Raw genomic sequence first — 18,368 nt, 5'->3', positions numbered from 1 at the left:
AAATTTCTTGTGATTTCACCGGTGCTGGAAAACTCCATCTTATTACACCCCAGGGTGTAAGATGACTTTCATGCTCTAAATGACGTATAACGAACTACATCTGTGTAGTAGGTTCGTTTAGTAATTATAATAATGTTAGGTAAAACTGGATAAAAAATCAAACACCTTGATAGTTCCTCTTTGTTCCTTACAATATATTTCTCGGTTTTCAAAAAAACATATTTTACGGAAAAAAATAACGTTTCGCTGCAGATGATAAAACAAAACCGGAACTATTACGTTGCGTTTGTCTTTGTATCTTCATGACGTACTTTGTTACTACGCTAGTGTAAGAAAAAGTGCTATAAGAAAGTCATTTGTTTGAATTTAGTTTTACCATTTATTATTTGTTGAATATGGCATGCAAGAAAAAGATTCAATCACTGGTGGTATGTGCAGGTGGGAAAATCCGGCTCGAGGGTAACTGTTTTGACCTCGTTACCGCCTTAAACATTTATCCTCGAGGCCTGATATTCCCATCTGCACCTTCAACCAGTGAGAGAGTCTTATAGTCTGCTTTGTCTTTTTTCATCTGGTACATATTCACAACTACTCTGACAGCAAAATTACGAAAAAATAACTATTTTGGAAATGGATCTTTCTCATAGGAACAAACAAAAGAAATGAAAGCGGTTCTTGGATTTTCAAGTACGGAAAGTTACAACAAATCTGATTTTCCTAAAAACGGAAAATCATTTAGGAGGGTTCACTGAATAGTCAAATAGTATCAAATGTTTTCTTAAAACGAAAAATCGTTTAGGAGGGTTCACCATTGAATAGTCAAATAGTATAAAATCTTTTCCTAAAACGGAAAATCATTTACGAGGGTTCACTGAATAATCAAATAGTATAGAATATTTTCCTAAAACGGAAAATCATTTAGGAGGGTTCACTGAATAGTCAAATAGTATAAAATCTAAGTAATAAATGTCTTGAATATCTGAAATAACGTCCGACGGCAATTCGCTGTAAGCCTGCTTCAAAAAATAGTCACGCTGCTCCAACCGATCTGCTGACGTCATCGGTTTTTGCGAAATGGCGTCTAACACTACTTCCGTTACTTTATGACTATATTTGTTCCAATCTAAATGGAGTAATTTTTGGGGGAAGTCAATTCCTTTATTTATAAATCCCTGAATTTGTAAAGATTTCCACAGTCTTATTAGGATTCCAGTTTGGTTGATGCAGTTACTCACCGATCTCTGCTTAAATTTATTCCTTATCACAGCTATAATCCCTGGAATAGAGTTCTCTGCCCTATTTTCATTTAAAGAATTTTCCAACCATTCAAAACGTGCAAGATTTACTCCCACGCTTTTTAACGTATGTTCTACATCCTTTGAAAATGTTTCTTGTTTAATGATTTTAAATGTGTTGAATTTGCATGGATGGCACAGGTGCGAAATTGGAGCCCAGTGGGGCTCCAACGCCCGGTTGGATTTTATTTCAGATATAATAAATCTTAAAAAGTCCTCAAAACTTGCATTATTTGCGCATACTGGTGTTATTTTTTGAGTTACATTTTTCTGTATTAGCATTCCCTTTTCTCGTAAGCTATCTTTATATTTAGCTAGTCGACTGCTTAAAGGCACGTTAGAAGATTTTAATATGTCTATCGTATCATTTATATAATACGACGGCAATACAGTAACGTTGTTCATATATGTAAATTGCTGCCAAAACAGTGGAATAAACACTTTATCAACATAGGCAGAGAAAAGTCTAGAAAATGGATTTCTGGAAGACATAATAGTTGGAATATTGTTGTGCAGGATTCGCCCTGGGTCTGTAATGAATAATCGTGTGCGTTCGTGTATTTCCGCCCGTGACATTCGCGAAACCAGCTTGGAATAGTTCTCTCCCCTGCTGAGAATCTGAAAAAAAATAATACGGTGATTATCATGTACTTCCCTTATGCTGACTTTACAAATAAAACTGACGCAGAATTCTGTCTTCGTGGTATTGAGGTTTGTTTATTTTGATGTTGAGAGTACCGCTAAGGGTTATTACAGATGCCCGTGTTTTGCAGCGGAAAGACTGCACCACAAAAGAAGTAGTGCATATTTTTCAATGCGATGCTAATAGTTTATTTGAATGATGCACATTTGTTTTGTTTTATTTTTGTTTGTGGTTTTGTTTGTTTGTGTTTTTATTAGCTCGACTATTCGAAGAATATGGAGAGCTATACTACTCACCCCGGCATCGGCGTCGACGTTGGTTAAAGTTTTTGATAAAGATAAATATATCTTGAACACTATCAAAGATATTCAACTGAGACTTGGAATGCTTGCATATAGTGACAGTGTGGACATGTATGACAAGGGACATTACTCTGTCAGCAATATTTTCAGAATTATGCCCCTTTTTAACTTAAAACATTTGGTGAAAGTTTTTGATAAAGTCAAATATCTTGAACACTATCTAAGATATTCAACTGAGACTTGGAATACTTGCATATAGTGACAATGTGCACATGTATGACAGGGGACATTACTCTGTCGGCAATATTTTCAGAGTTATGCCCCTTTTAAACTTAAAAAATTGGTTAAAATTATTCATAATGATAACTTTCTCTGCAATGGCTTGATACATTGGATTCAAACTTAACACATGTCTTTAGGATCAGTAAGTATAGTCACAGGTCCAGGTCCTAGAAGCCTAACTTTTATTTTAACAAAATTATGTGCCTTTTTATACTCAGAAAAGTCACGTGTTAATACGGGGTACAATTTTCTGCCTTTGTACATACTTGGGGGCTATAGTATTGAACCTTCACACATGTCTTGGGGTCACTGGGCCAAGTCCAATAACTCTGAATTGTATTTTAGCAGACTTATACCCCTTTGTCTACTAAGTTCAGGTTGAGGTTTTGTTCAACGAAAATCTTTCTAAGTACTAAGACTATTGGACTGAGACTACAAAGCTATGTTAAGGGTCAGTGTATAAGGTCGCATATCTTGGACTTGTATTTAAACAGAACTATGCCCCCTTTGTACGTAATGTGTAAATACTGCATACAAATTTCTGCCAATAAGTAAATTAAAGACCCTTACTGTGACACAGTTGTAACAGTACTATCACAAAATCCATATTTTATTGACAATTCTTTGAATAGTCGAGCGCGCTGTCATTAGACAGCTCTTGTTTTTGTTAGTGTTTGTTTGTTTGTTGTTGTTGTTGTTGTTTTTTTGTGCTCACTAACATTGAAAACTAAACCTTGGGGCTTTACCAGTGGCTAGACTTTAAAATGATGCTACAGTCCAAGTTTAATGAAGATCCATCGAGCGGTTCATAAAAAGAAATCGTTAAGAGCTATTTTAATTTTTCGACCTAGCGGCCCCTACAAGAGGCCTTCTGTCCCCATTTAAACAAATTTTGGAGAGGACTTTATAATGATGCTACAAAGCAAGTTTGATGAAGATCCATTCAACAGATCATGAGAAGAAGTCATTTACAGGTATTTCTTACTTTAGCTCTAGCGGTCCCTGCACCAATCTGAACAAATTTGGGAGAGGACCTTATAACGATGCTACAGACTAAGTTTCATGAAAATCCATCATGCAATTCATGAGAAGATGTCGTTTAAAGGCATTTCTAATTTTAGCTCTAGCGGCCCTTAAAAGGGGCCAAGTGTCCCAACTTTCAAAAAATTGGCAGAAGACTTTATAATAATGTTACAGACCAAGTTTGATGAAGAGCCATCACGCGGTTCATGTAAAGTAGTTCATTAAAGGTTGTTTTTTTTTTCTATTTTTTTGCTCTGGCGGCCCCTTAAAGGGGCCAAGGTGAACCATTTGGACAAACTTGACAGAGCTCCATGCCAGTATGCTACTGACCAAGTTTGGTGTGATTCTGGCTAGTAGTTTAAGAGAAGAAAATGTTTAAGTAAAAATGTTGACGCCAGACGCCGGACTATCCACCTATACTAATAGCTCATCCTGAGTAAATTTCAGGCCCCAATTTCACGAAAAAACTTAAGTAATTACTTAGTTAAGTCTGTTATTTCAAAATCGTGTTATTACTTAAGTAATTGTTATTTAAAGTTTATTTTTTCTATAACAATGTACTTATAGCTAAAATACACTATGGTTAGTAATATTTGTCTGCAGTACCTATTTTTTCCACGCAAATATGATATTTCTCTTTAAGCACGGTATAACGAACTTAAGTATTTGCTCAAGTATATTCTTATTTCTATACTTCGTTTTCTGTAAAATACAGAATTATTGTGTTTTGATCAATGAAATAGACATATATGGTTCTGTTATGGATGAAAAAGTCAACATTGAAAACGCATAAAAGACAAAAACAAGCATATGAAATAACAGACTTGGCTAAGCAATTACTTAAGTTTGTTCGTGAAATTGGGGCCAGGTGAGCTAAAAACGGCAGTGCTACTATATCTTAAAAGATCAAATATGATTTTAAAATGTTTGATACATTAAAAAGTCATAATATTAATGTCTTGAAATCAGCTTTATATGTAGTGATCTCTTTAATCATAGGTAAATATCTCAAAAACATACATTTCATTTCACCATATCATAGATCATATGTTTATTTACGACTGTTAATTAGAAGTTTCATTTAAATCAACATTGAAGTAAATAAGTCTATTCGCAAAAATGTAATAAAATTGTGATTTTTCCATAGATTTCCATTATGAAAACTTGTATGAGATCCAATCTTTTCAAATCAGTCTAGGAACAAAAATCAAGCGCAGGACCCTATCATTTGCTATTTTTTTAAGTATATTCTGGTTTAGAAATATCAGAGTTTAACCAAATTCTACATTGTAGAAAAATATTGATCCGAACGTGAAGAAATACCTTAACATAATTGAGCCATGCCATGAGAAAACCAACATAGTGGGTTTGCGACCAGCATGGATCCAGACCAGCCTGCGCATCCGCGCAGTCTGGTCAGGATCCATGCTGTTCGCTAACAGTTTCTCCAACGCCAATAGGCTTTAAAAGCGAACAGCAAGGATCCTGACCAGACTGCACGGATGCGCAGGCTGGTCTGGATCCATGCTGGTCGCAAAGTCACTATGTTGGTTTTCTCATGGCGCGGCTCAGTTATGTTATCAAATTAAATTAGGCATCAGCCAGGACTGAAACTACTTAAAGTTAGGAGGTCAAATAATTCTTCTCTGATTAATTGCTACAACCCTTAAATGTTGTCAAGTTCTGTCTACTTATTCAGTCGCAGTGTGTATCTAATGTAGTTAGTTGATTTACAAAAATTTCATCATTATAAACACTTACCATGAAAACATTCATCCAGAATGTACTGCCGGATTTTGGTACTTTGCAGTATGCAAATTTATGAGCTCTTGAATAAAAGAACTCACTAAGGTTACCCTTTCGTTGTTCGCGCCTTCTGTACATTGCCGCATCATGACAAGCGTTTTGGAGATTCTGAATTCTTTGCGCATGCTCCTTCGCAACTGTGTCGTCAGCCTGTTCCGTCCAATCAATATTGCCGTGACGGCCGTCAGAGATTATTGGAGCGTTTTTATCTAATAAATCACTAGAAAACCTTTGCCTTTTATCTGGTCTAGGTATAACAATGTCATTATAATTCTTGCTATATTGATATATCTTTCTGCCATTTCCGAAAATACTTGCGTTGTCCAGTGGTTTGGTTTTGATGATTTTGTAGAAGCCAGGTTTTAAGTTAATCTTGACCTCGCCAACACCATTGCTCTTGACTTCCCCAGCAACACCGGATCTGACAGTACCGGAAGTCGGATCATGCGGACGTTTGTGTCGGTAATCTGAAAGTAAAAGAAATCTGTTAGAATAAACCTGTGTTCGACGTGCACCGTTAATTAATACCTCAAGAAAAAACAAAAGGACGTGCCACAAAGCTAAAGATAACAAGTGCATGTACTATATTGTATATTGTACATTTACGTTCATTGAAATGATTATAGTAAAACATAGTGAAAACCCCTGCATCTTAATATATAACTTTGAAACTCTGAATTGAAAGAAGTGAACTTTTCAACTTCAATACAGCAATATCGCCCTTATCAATTGACTGGTCGAAGCGGTGAAATAGTGATGGCCCTAACAGAACACCGTATAACATGGTATACAACGCCCCGCTGTGAAAATAATCTGTTTGATTAACTAAGTACTTTACTTCGAACTATATCTGACATTTAGTTATTTTGTTGGATTCTAGCTTATATCATCGTGTTTTTATGCAGCTTTATTTTTGGGAGTGGAACCTTCAATATCATTTCAGGCTAAACTTTTTAACCAGCTAAAATTTTGGAAGCAAACTCTTTGTTTCTGCTGAACACTACTCATCACTTCCCTGTTAATTTGGTGTCTCTCATCTACAACGTGGGTACCAGCTAAATAAAATGTTTAGACAAATATAATTATCTGGCCGATTTAAGGAACAATTTTTTTCTACCGTTAACAGCTTTTTCATACTCTGTGAGCATGAAGAACATTAGTTTCCAAGACAAACAAGAGAAAAAAAAACTGTTAAAAACTTGTAAAATTTGATATTTTGGTTCTTTTGGTATTAATTTATATTTTCTAGATAATATAAAGTGCTATCTTGAAAACTTTTATTTCAATCATAGCATATCATTATTATATATCAGTCGGGAAATTATCAAAACCAACCCTGATCTACTTTAATATATAATTGAAATTACATACACTTATCCTATTGTAAATCTCACGCCAATTTAGGCAAATGCCAGCCAAAAATAAGGTGAAGTTTAAAAAAATCGCAAAAAGTAGAATCTATTTGGTTAAATGTTACATTATTAGCCATACTTTAATTATTTAGCTTTAATTTTGGGCAAAACTTTTGATAGAAAGCAACATTCAAAGAAACACTGATGACCAATATTTAAAACACAGACATTGCAACCAAAATTTTACAAGATGATCGTTATATGAGCCGTGCCATGGGAAAACCAACATAGTGGGTTTGTGACCAGCATGGATCCAGACCAGCCTGCGCATCCGCGCAGTCTGGTCAGGCTCCATGCTGTTCGCTTTTAAAGCCTATTGGACTTGGAGAAACTGTTAGCGAACAGCATGGATCCTGACCAGACTGCGCGGATGCACAGGCTGGTCTGGATCCATGCTGGTCGCAAACCCACTATGTTGGTTTTCCCATGGCACGGCTCATATATTTTAGATGTGCCCCCTAAAAGGAACTTTTGCTACGCTTTATCCTGTTTTTAGCCTAGATCGACAACCTTAACAAAAATACGAGGTCATCAAATGGTCACCTTTTAACTAATGAAGATAATAAAATCTTATGGTAGATAAAAGATGTGATATTTATCTATGATACAAAATTGGCGCGTACAATTATTTCTGATATTAACAGTTCCGTGCAGGTGCGTGCGTGTCCGATTAGATCTATGATAAAAACATTGATTAAAGTCGCAGTAAATTTTATCGAAACCGCAGTGCATTTTGTTAAAATCACAACTTATATTTCATTGAAATTTCAGTATATTTTATCGAAATCGCAGCATATTTTATGTTTTATAATACCGGAATAAAACTTAGTATTGATATATTATAACGACTGAAACAAAAGTAGAAACTTTATTTTGTTTTAAAATGCACATATCTGGCAAAATGTCGAAAATGTGACCGTTAAAATGACTTTTATGAGATAAACAAAACTATCATCTTAACGTATTATTTATCATGACCTGTTTGTCTAACAAAGACACATCATTTAATAAATAATTTCGGTAAATTTTCTTGGGTTTTATATCACATTAACTTGTTCAGGTCATACAGGAACATATCAAAACCCAGGTGTCTATCCGGACATGGGTTCAGGCAAGATCACGAAGCTTGGACGAGCCACCAACCCTCCGGAAGTTAGCTGGATGACGACTTCACGTGAAAGAAATCGACATCTCGCGATCGAGCTGAAACCTACAACCATGTGGGAAAAGTGATTCGAAGGCAGCGACACTAACCACTCAGCCATAGAGACCTTGTTAACTAGAGCACATATAGTGTAAACGATCAGATATTAAAGTTCTGAACAAAGCCGACGCCTGACCAAAATCTGATTAACCAACTTAAGTTCATATATACATTTCTGTTTTGCCTATTTACTTGTACATTAATTTTTACACACGTCCGTTTGACTTTAAACGGTACTTTCCGAACGGTATTCCGAGGCCCCGGGTTCGAGTCCCGGTCTGGCTGCACATTTTTCTCACCCTGACATTTGGCGCCCAACGTGGGGCCGCGACTGTATATACTCCGAGCTCGTGTTCACCTTGTTCTCTGACCGACGAATTCCACATAGCTTGGGAGTATGTCACAGTATAGGACTTATATTAAATATTAAAACGGGTAGAAAATGTGATGGCGGTCAGGTGGCTCAGTCGGCAGAACGGTATTCCGAGGCCCCGGGTTCGAGTCTCGGTCTGGCTGCACATTTTTCTCACCCCGTGACATTTTATTTTGTTTTGTTTTGTTTTGTTTTTTAATTCACTCCAGTAAAAACGTACTACCCATTCAAACATCAGATTGAAAGTTCCATGGTTATTATTGTGCGTAAAGTCTGAAAAACTATTTTTAAACTCTACAAAGTACAAAAAAACTTTTAACCCGAACGTGCAGCCATTAAGAACTGCCATAAGTAACTTTAAATAGACAAATATTTTTATTTATTTTTTATAACAAGCAAGTTAGACGAGACGGAGCCTTCTCTCGCTAACTTTCAGTCTATAATAGACTTCTAGTTTTCTGGGACTCAAGTAATCAATTTTCCGGAAAATAGAGCTGCATGTATTTGTTATCTTATATACAAATCTTTATAGACTATATAGGCCTACTCAGTGTAATATAATTAGGCGCTACTAGAAGGCTAAAACCACTGTGGCTTTCGTGGCCCAATGGAAAATATTTTTCCCGATACTTTTCAAAAATGTATGTTTTGGACGCATACTGTGTGAAAGGCAAAGTAATAGACAGAATGCAACGATGTAACGAGAGCTTATAACGATAGTACTTTAACCATGACGTTGCCTAACCTTTACCCTGCTAAATTTCTGAAATGGACTGGTCTATCATTCACTTTCGGCAGTACCACTTCCTATTCAGAGGGGTGTTCACTGAAAATTTACTGACTGAATAGCGAACAGTGCAGACCATGATCAGCCTGCACGGCTGATATTGGTCTGCACTGGTCACAAAGACAAAACTACCTGCAGCAAGAAGGCTTAAGGATAAAGAACAAAAAAAATGTAAATATAAAATCCCTGGCAGTCGACCATGTTTCTTGAACATATATTTGTAGCCAAACTCTTTATTCTGTATAATTTATTACACATAATCCGACACTATCGACTGGGCATTTTCAATAATTTCAAATTACATTTCATATTTTCAGTTAGTTTGAATAATTTGTCTTTAGTCTGATAGAAGACTAGCTCCTAGTTTTACAATTTATAACTTAATGTAGTAAACTGAGCCAGTCTATATCCTATGTCCATTTAACATCACTCATCAAAGAAAATCTCTAGAATAGACTGGCTTTTGTCTCTACGAAATAAGAAATTATGTAGAAATATCTATATATTTTTAGTTTACTGGCTAGTCTTGTCTTTAGTTATTTTCTTTAGTTTCTAGTGTAGTTTGAAAAAAAAATCATATCTAATTTGCAAAACGGCAAAAAAATACAACTTTCTAGTATTAAATTCTAATTTGCTTTTGTTGTAATTTTATGTATCTAAACTTGCATATATATATATATATATATATATATATATATATATATATATATATATATATATATATATATATATATATATATATATATATAAGCAATAAAATATGGTTAAATAAAAAATTCTAATGTGTCCAGTTTAAATATCATTTTATCTTAGACTGTAAGTGTTTTAATTTAATATGGAAGCGTTTCCTAGGAAACTATCTAATATACAGCTTCTTGCATACTGTACACACCTGACCTATTTCTTTGATGCCAAAACAAATTTCAGACGAAGATCAAACAATGAAAATATCTTTAATCCGAATTTTATTGATTGTTTTCATTTCAATTTTTTTTACTCTTTTAAAATGTCTTAGATTTCGAAAATAAATATTTGACTAAAAACTTTCTATACGATAATCATGATAATAGTATATATGAAGAAACCAAAAAAGAAAAGAGTGCTTTAGCTAATTAGCTAGGTACCAGAAGAAATTATATACATCTATAATTATACATGCGGATCTAATAATTGGGGAAAAAACCCATCGGATAATAGAATCTGTTCAACATGTGAATACAGTAACATGAATGTCAGTATAGTGTACACGCATCAGAAACCATGATACAGACAAAAACAATTAGCTAACTGACATTTTCGACAGTAATTGTTAGGCTAAATTAATGTTAATTCATATCAATAAAACGCGTCAAAAACACAAAAAAAACTTACCACGCGTTGGTAACTTCACAAGAAGGTTTATATATCCTTGTAGAAAAAGTAAACTTGAAAGAATTATACAAGTAAATAATGCTAATGTTTTCTTCCGCCATGCCATTACTTGTTTACACTGCCTGATTATACATAGGTGGGATTTTGCGCTGAATTCACAATCACTGTTTTCTATCTGTAACGCGTATTTACATTCGCTGCGGTACTGGTAATTCTCGGTATCATTTCTGTTTATTGTAATAAATCGTAAGAGGTTCACGCTTTCGGAAAATGGTGTCATAAATAAGTTGATAAGTTGAACATATGTCGTAAAGAAGTAAAAAAAAGAAACGTTTTTTAAGCAAGCGAATTATCTAGACAGAAAACTCGTCCTGTTCTAATACAAACTTATTTTTTTATATACCAAATACAAACTGCGAAATATTTAAAGGTAATCTTCTATATTCAGGGCCAGTTGTTATGGAATTGTTTGCAAACAGAAATCAAAAGCTCTTCTTCATTGCCATGTTTTAAATTTAACTGTATAAAAGATGGAGTTTAATGCTAACTACATTTGCATGTTTTTTGTTTTATGCATATATAATTTCTTTGATTTCTGTTAAATATTTGTTACTATGATCATTCTAGTCCTAAGAGGGCCCTATTGAAGATTATAAGGATCTTACATGCCTGCCTGTGTAAGACGGGGTTTTCTCTACCCGAGGGACAGTGTGGAATGGAAAACCGAGCGTTAGCGAGGTTTTTTATCCATGCTGTCCCGAGGGTAGGGAAAACAGCTGTCTTACACAGGCAGGCATGTTAGATCATTTTTCTTGCCTATTATGTTCAAAATAGATCGTGGAGACAAATAGGTTTGAGTATTTTCTGACATTATTTATAAAGTTTATGACGTCACAATGGTACCAGTACTATGTGACGTCACCTTAGTACACGATATTTTAGACAAGGTTTTTCCCTAGGGAAAGACAGGAATATCTATCCCCGGCGCGTGCTCGGATAAATGTATACTTTCCCCGCTAGGTAGGCAAGAATAGCTTAGCTAATTGGGTTACTAGTACCCTCTATAAATAAAGAATTTACTTACTTACCTGAGCAACATACAGACAGAGAAGAATTGACTCAAAATTATGGATTTTTGTTAATTTAGCTCTCTAGTAGGAGGTATGAAAGTGCCGCCGTTCACTACTTTGAGTAATTACAGTGTGCATACTACCTCAGTGAGTAAATTAGAGTTGTAGCCCGACTCCCCTCCTTTTGTTTGTTCTGTCATAGTTTTCTCCATTGATAGTGGAAGTAACTCAAGCGGGTTGTTTCTATATAAACATTTTATTGCCCTTAACTCCGAACATGGAAACATATGGTTTAGCCATCAGATGAAAATGTGCAATTGAAGAGGTTTAAGATTTACTTATAAATTGTTTGCATTATCTATAATTAAAAATAGAAAAAAAAATAACGTGACAATGCAGCCAGGGAGCCAGTCTAAGGTCAAGACGTTACGTACGCCCGCTAAAAATGTCTATGTTTTCATCGGTCAGAACATTGAAATTTTAATGCACTTATGCTCAGTTTTAAAGATTATATATACAAAATGGTGATTCATGTAAGGTTGTATCAAAGGCAAGCAATCGTACAGACAGTTTTCGCATCCATGAGGAAGTTAAATAGATTCACTTCTTGTCCGGAAATAATTATTTTATCTAATGAATTAACAGAAGTCCATTCATTTTCCGGCTATTGTTTTATTTTCATATGAGCCGCGCCATGGGAAAACCAACATAGTGCATTTGCGACCAGCATGGATCCAGACCAGCCTGCGCATCCGCGCAGTCTGGTCAGGATCTAGGCTGTTCGATAACGGTTTCTATAATTGTAATAGGCTTTGAAAGCGTACAGCATGGACCCTGACCAGACTGCGCGGATGCGCAGGCTGGTCTGGATACAAGCTGGTCGCAAACGTGTTGGTTTTCTCATGGCGCGTCTTAATTATTGTATTATTTGTTTTGTTTCTCTTACTGGACCTTCATGAAATTTATTCCGAGGAAATGAATCCATACAATACCTGGCCATTCCATTTTTGAAATATTAAGAAACTGTTAACATACTAGTATTTTGATTTTAAGACTGTTTATATGTATTTATGTGATTGCTATCAATTCAATGAGACATTTCAATGGATAAACTTGTGTTTAATCTACCTCTGATTCTCCAGTATTTCACTCTATTCTGTTATATTTTCTAGTCCCTTAGTATCTTGGAGTATATTCAATTTAACTGAATAGCATTCCGCTTAAGCCCGGGTGTTGCCCCTTTTCACTACTTCAATCAAACCGAGTCTGCAATTATTTGTGACTCCTTGGCCGGGTCTTCCCTAAACAAGTGACCCAACAAAAATATAATGTAATCAGCCTGGGCGCAGAAATATTGCCACTGTACCGATAAGGGGAAGTAACACTCTGCTGGAGTATTACATGTTACTCAGTTATAAAAACGTTATAACTTGGGAGTAAAATCTGCACATTAAATCAGAAAGTAGCTTATGAATTTATAACGGTTAGCGGTAAGTAGTTAACTATTGGTTTATAAAACAACAATGTTAATATATAAAATAAATACAATCAGCCCTGTGTTAAAAAAAAAACAAAAAAAAAAAAAACACCGAATAAAAGTCAATATTAGAAAACCTGCGTACAAAGGCCACTTTTTTACTTTTTCAGTCTAATTAATTACAAATAATATATTTACCTGCATTGAAAGACTAACTGCCAACTCGTTTTTTTTTTTTATTTTATTTTTTTTTTTATTTATTTAAAGGTTTGTCTTTACAGACAGGTTTGACGTTATATAGTATAAGATTCTTTCACTGGTTGTAGGTGCAGATGGGAATATCCGGCCTCGAGGGTAACTGTTTAGGCGGTAACGAGGCTCCTTGCCGAGTTACCGCCTAAACAGTTATCCGAGAGCCGGATATTTCCATCTGCACCTATAACCAGTGACAGAATCTTTTTCTTGCATAACGATTTCAAGAAATAATAATGAAAACAAAACCAATCGAACGGCATTCTTTTTAGAACTATTTCATATGGCAGTGTATTTAAACAAAGCGCGGGAAACCAACATCTGTAAACAGGAAAGACGTTTCAGAACAAATAACAATGTTTAGTTCCGGTTTTGTTTTATCAGTTGCAGCGTAACGTTATGAATTTTTGATATACGTGATTCGAATCGAGAAATATACTATCAGGAACCAATAGGAACTGTCAAGGTATTGAATTTTTATTCCGTTTTTTTTAAATAAAATATGTATTACTACATAAATCTTCTACATATATGTAGTTCGTAATACGTCATTTACAGCACGAGAGTCATTTTACACCCCGGGGTGTAAGATGGATTTTTCCAGCACCGGTAAATATACCGGAAATCCCCGTCTGGTATGCAAGAATAGGCAATCTCACATTTAAGCTTAATCAGAATAAATTGTACTTGACGTAATAAATATAGCTATCAATAATTATAGGTTACTAGTTTTGTATCGGGAAATATGCACGAGTATTGCGCGACATTAGGAGCGCAATATTCTTCCGCTAAAGAACGATATTTTTCGAATGTCTAAATATAGCACTGGCATTCCAAGATTGTGGTCAAAAGCAACTTGTTTTTCTTTTTGCAGTTTTGCGACTGCTCTACAGGTGAAACCAAAATTGTCTTGATGGAAATACACTTTTATCTCACTGTGTTTGTTAATATATCATACACCTATTACACCGCCTATTATATTAGACCGGTTGAGAAGTCATGTGCACGAGTGCGCGTGTCACAGGATTTTTATCACCCACATTGTACATTCTCCATATTCGCTTATATTCATGTTGGGCAGTTGTCAGTTACTTGCGAATAAAAGATTGATATTTGTAAGGAATTAGGAGTCCATTAACACTGGCGAAAAGCTATAGAATAAGGCTTGAAATCCCTCATAGAGCAAAATTTACATATTCATATTTTTATATGTATATATTTCACTGCAAATATCCATTTGAGTTTTTTCTCATCGAATAAACCTACTGAATGTTTATCTTTGACATTTATTATTGACATTTAAACGATATTATCAAAATTACTATAAATTGGATAAAGCAGCTCATTATAGGAAATAATTAATGTAATAACTTTTGGAGTAAATGTCAGGTTTCTGACATTTGAATACTACTTATGATATGAGCCGCGTCATGAGAAAACCAACATAGTGGCTTTGCGACCAGCATTTGCGACGCTGTTCACTTTCAATATTATTACAATTAGAGAAATTGTTAGCGAACAGCATGGATCCTGACCAAGCTGGTCTGGATCCATGCTCAGTGGTCGCAATCCCACTATGTTGGTTTTCTCATGGCGCGGCTCATATATGTTGTGTTGTGAGAGTTTCTAATTTTTTTTTTTTTTTGTTATTACGCCGAATTTAAGTTAAATAACGGCGGTCAGTTAAAATTGATAATATTTCGATGCCCGGTGACCCCACACCTTTATTTCTTATCATCTGAAAGAGTTGTGTCTGCTGAAAAATTAGATGACCATAAACAACAATATGCACGAAGCACTTCTCATGTTTTGTTGTTGTTGTTGTTTTTTTTTTTTCGTTTTTTCTTTTCTTTTTGATTACGAAATTATAAATCTTATACTGTATTAACTGGATTTCTGTTGAAATATCATCGAAAATTATAGAGTAAAAAAAATATATTTATCCTGTAATATACATTTTCTTTTTCAGAAAATACACTTTTAAATGATACCAAAGTTATATGGGCTTAACAGGCATCAATATTTGATATATTTTAATAGCCTTGTTAATATTGGAACTTGCTACCTTAATCATACCGATGTACCTGGATTATCCGTACGTATCCGCGTAGACTGGCTCCCGTCCCTATGTTTGTTCTACATATATATGTTTATTCATAAAGAGGGAAGTAACTCCAGCAGATTGTTTCTTCATTGACTTTTTTATTGCCCCTGGTATGGTTCAGCCATCAGATAAAATGTGCTATTTTAGAGGCTAAAGATTTTCTTATTTTGCTTGCAGTATTTATATAAAAAAAAATAACCATGCAGCCAGGGAGCCAGGCTAGTATCCACGCAAAGTCAGTTGTAAGTAACAATGTATCAGAAAATTAGATGTGGAGGCCGAACATGTTAATTTTTGTCTGCCAAATAATCGAGTAAAACATCGCACGTAGATTCAACTCTCGACCTTTCCATTCTACATATTATTAGTTATAAAAGTGAATTAGTGACAAGTATTTCTGTCTGGTCAATTTTACAAAGGCGGACCAGTCTTGCTTTTGATTTTGTATCACTAAAACAGGAATCTTATACATGTATTATCTCTATTATTTCTTTTTTTCTGTATTATTTATAAATTACAATTTACTAACTGTAGCAAATAAAGTTTTTTTTTTATACCAAATCTTTTTAAAGACGAAGACAACAGACGGATGTTGGTTTCCTTTGTGGACTTTTTCGGGGTGGGGTGGAGGGGTGGGTGACGGTGGGGGGTGGTGATTTATTTCTGCCATGCTGAATTTTCGCGTTGGTGTGGCAAATACATGGGGAAAATCAATCACCATGATTTTGTGGTAAACGTTATAATCTTAGAGTGCAAGAATAACAGGGTCGTTTGAGATATAAAATGGATTAGATCTATGTTTTTTGTTGTTGTTTTTTTTTTCGAATTTCCATGAGAGAAAACACACAAGTAATCTACCGGTAATTGAGCCGCACCATGAGAAAACTGACATAGTGCATTTGCGACACCAGCCTGAGTATCCACGCAGTCTGGTCAGGATCCATTCTGTTCGCTAACGGTTTCTCTAATTGCAAAAGGCTATTAAAGCGAACAACATGGATCCTGACCAGCCTGCGCGGCCTGCGCAGATGCGCGGGCTGGTCTGGATCAATGCTGGTCGCAAATGCACTATGTTGATTTTCTCATGGTGCGGCTCAATTAATAAATGGTATCATGTCGAACTAAGATCTAAGCTTCATATTTATAACGGAGCAAGGATTTAGTCAAAATGAACTAACGTAAATAGCGTTCAATTTTCATACCACTATCGTCAGCCAGTATCTTAACTAGCATAAGTACAAATCATTAGAGAAGAGGGTTTAGAACAACTTGAAAAAATATATGTATATGTACTGCGCAGTATGAGATTATGGACCGTTCTAGAATTGTTCTGCTCCTTTTTTTAAAATTCCAATAATGTCCGTCAATTCCAAATGTCCCGGACGATTCTAGAATCGTCAGATTCTACTCAAATCTGGATTAAATACCTGTCACACAACTGCCGTTACGTAAATATAGTTTTTGTTTTATTTTGACGTCGGTAACATAGCAACATAATGACGTCAAAGCGCCATCTGCCGGCTCTTACTAAAATCGGGGTGTTTCTGTGTTTTCTCGTTGTATCTTTTTAATTAGTGCATCAAAATTTAAAATTCAAACTACACTGTAATCACGAAGAAAATATCTTTGAAAACATTATTCTAATATGGCTCGATTTCATTTCCAGTTAAACAAAGAAGAAAATCAAGCTCTGTATATCCTGCGATAAACAACGGTTGACGCGTGGACCGGTAAGAGAGCATAATGACGTCAATCATGACGTCATATTGCCGCCTGACGTCCGATACATTACTCCTCGCGTAAATGAAGTCCAGCATAATATTTAAGACTGTGACTCAATGCAGACTTGGAGCGCCGGTATAATTTACAGACTCCGGTACATACCGGATTAACTAAATTTGAACGAAAATATCATAAATGTATATATTTTGTAACTATGGTGATACTAACCCTAACCTTTAGTCAGTATTTTATGCATATTGTACACTAAATGCATGCGGACATGCAAAAATTTGCATATTTTTGCCGTGCGCTACAATTGATAATCACTTTCGGGCATGCGCAGAAGACCGCTCCAAGTCTGCAATGAGTTACATCGAATATTTAATATGAAAAAGGCAAAGCCTCTGAGCGAGCGTAGCTTAAACGGCAAAGAAACTATTCACTGCTTAAAACAATTCCGAGAACCTATTCACTTGAAAAGAAACAAAAATTTAGTGTCATTATACCTGTAACAGCGAATATCATACGTTGCAAAATTTATGGAAAGCCGGTGTCACGGTGACGTCATTACCTGTTTGTGGCGTTCTTATTGCTTTATGCTTTTTTATGATATTCTATCCCATTTTCTGGCCAATGCTTGATCTTTTAAAAGAAAATCATATTTTTTTCTACCAACTGGAAATCTTTCTTGCATTATTTTTGAGTGATGGATAATATTCAGCAATCAAATGAAGTTCTGTATTCACTGCCAACAAAGCATTTCCTGTGAGCACCTGTCGTCTAGGGACACGCACTTTGTAAAATAAAAGCAAAATTGAAATTATTTCCATAACATAACTTTTTAAAAAATAAAGACACCTAATGAACATAGAGATTGTAACTCAAATATAAAATTTAAAAAAAAAACAAACAATTTTCCCGACTTTGACGGAAGTAGAACAAAATGGCGGCACCCAAAATGGCGGCGCCCAGACGAGAGGAAAATTTTTCAGCTACATCACTTTGCCCCATTCGGCACACCTTTGTTATATTCGCCTACACATTGCCGTAAGGCGAGCTACGCGCTCGCAATTGCGCTTCGCGCAATTGCTCGCGAGCTACGCTCGCTATTAAAACATACCAATGAGCATGTCAGAATGAAAACAGTCAATGCCTTCTTGTGATTTATCGTCTAATTTACGACGGTTCATTGTTTAGATGCTTCAGTATTTAACCACTCGGGCTAACGCCCTCGTGGTTCAATTC

At 35.3% G+C, this 18,368-nt stretch overlaps 1 protein-coding gene across 1 annotated transcript; it reads right to left on the bottom strand.

The window, feature by feature from the left end:
* Positions 1 to 361: 361 nt before the first annotated feature.
* LOC123535013 (uncharacterized) lies at positions 362 to 10,648 on the bottom strand. Its single transcript, XM_053519711.1, has 3 exons — positions 10,499 to 10,648; positions 5,307 to 5,818; positions 362 to 1,913 (listed from the first exon to the last, which is right to left on the bottom strand). The coding sequence occupies exons 1-3, from the start codon at positions 10,602 to 10,604 to the stop codon at positions 915 to 917; spliced, it is 1,617 nt and encodes a 538-aa protein (XP_053375686.1). The 5' UTR covers positions 10,605 to 10,648; the 3' UTR covers positions 362 to 914.
* Positions 10,649 to 18,368: the final 7,720 nt, after the last annotated feature.

The sequence above is a fragment of the Mercenaria mercenaria genome, chromosome 12, assembly GCF_021730395.1.
Source record: "Mercenaria mercenaria strain notata chromosome 12, MADL_Memer_1, whole genome shotgun sequence".
NCBI classification, from domain to species: Eukaryota; Metazoa; Mollusca; class Bivalvia; order Venerida; family Veneridae; genus Mercenaria; species Mercenaria mercenaria.
The sequence above is the reverse complement of the archived record's forward strand: the minus strand, read 5'-3'. Positions and strand labels throughout refer to the sequence as shown.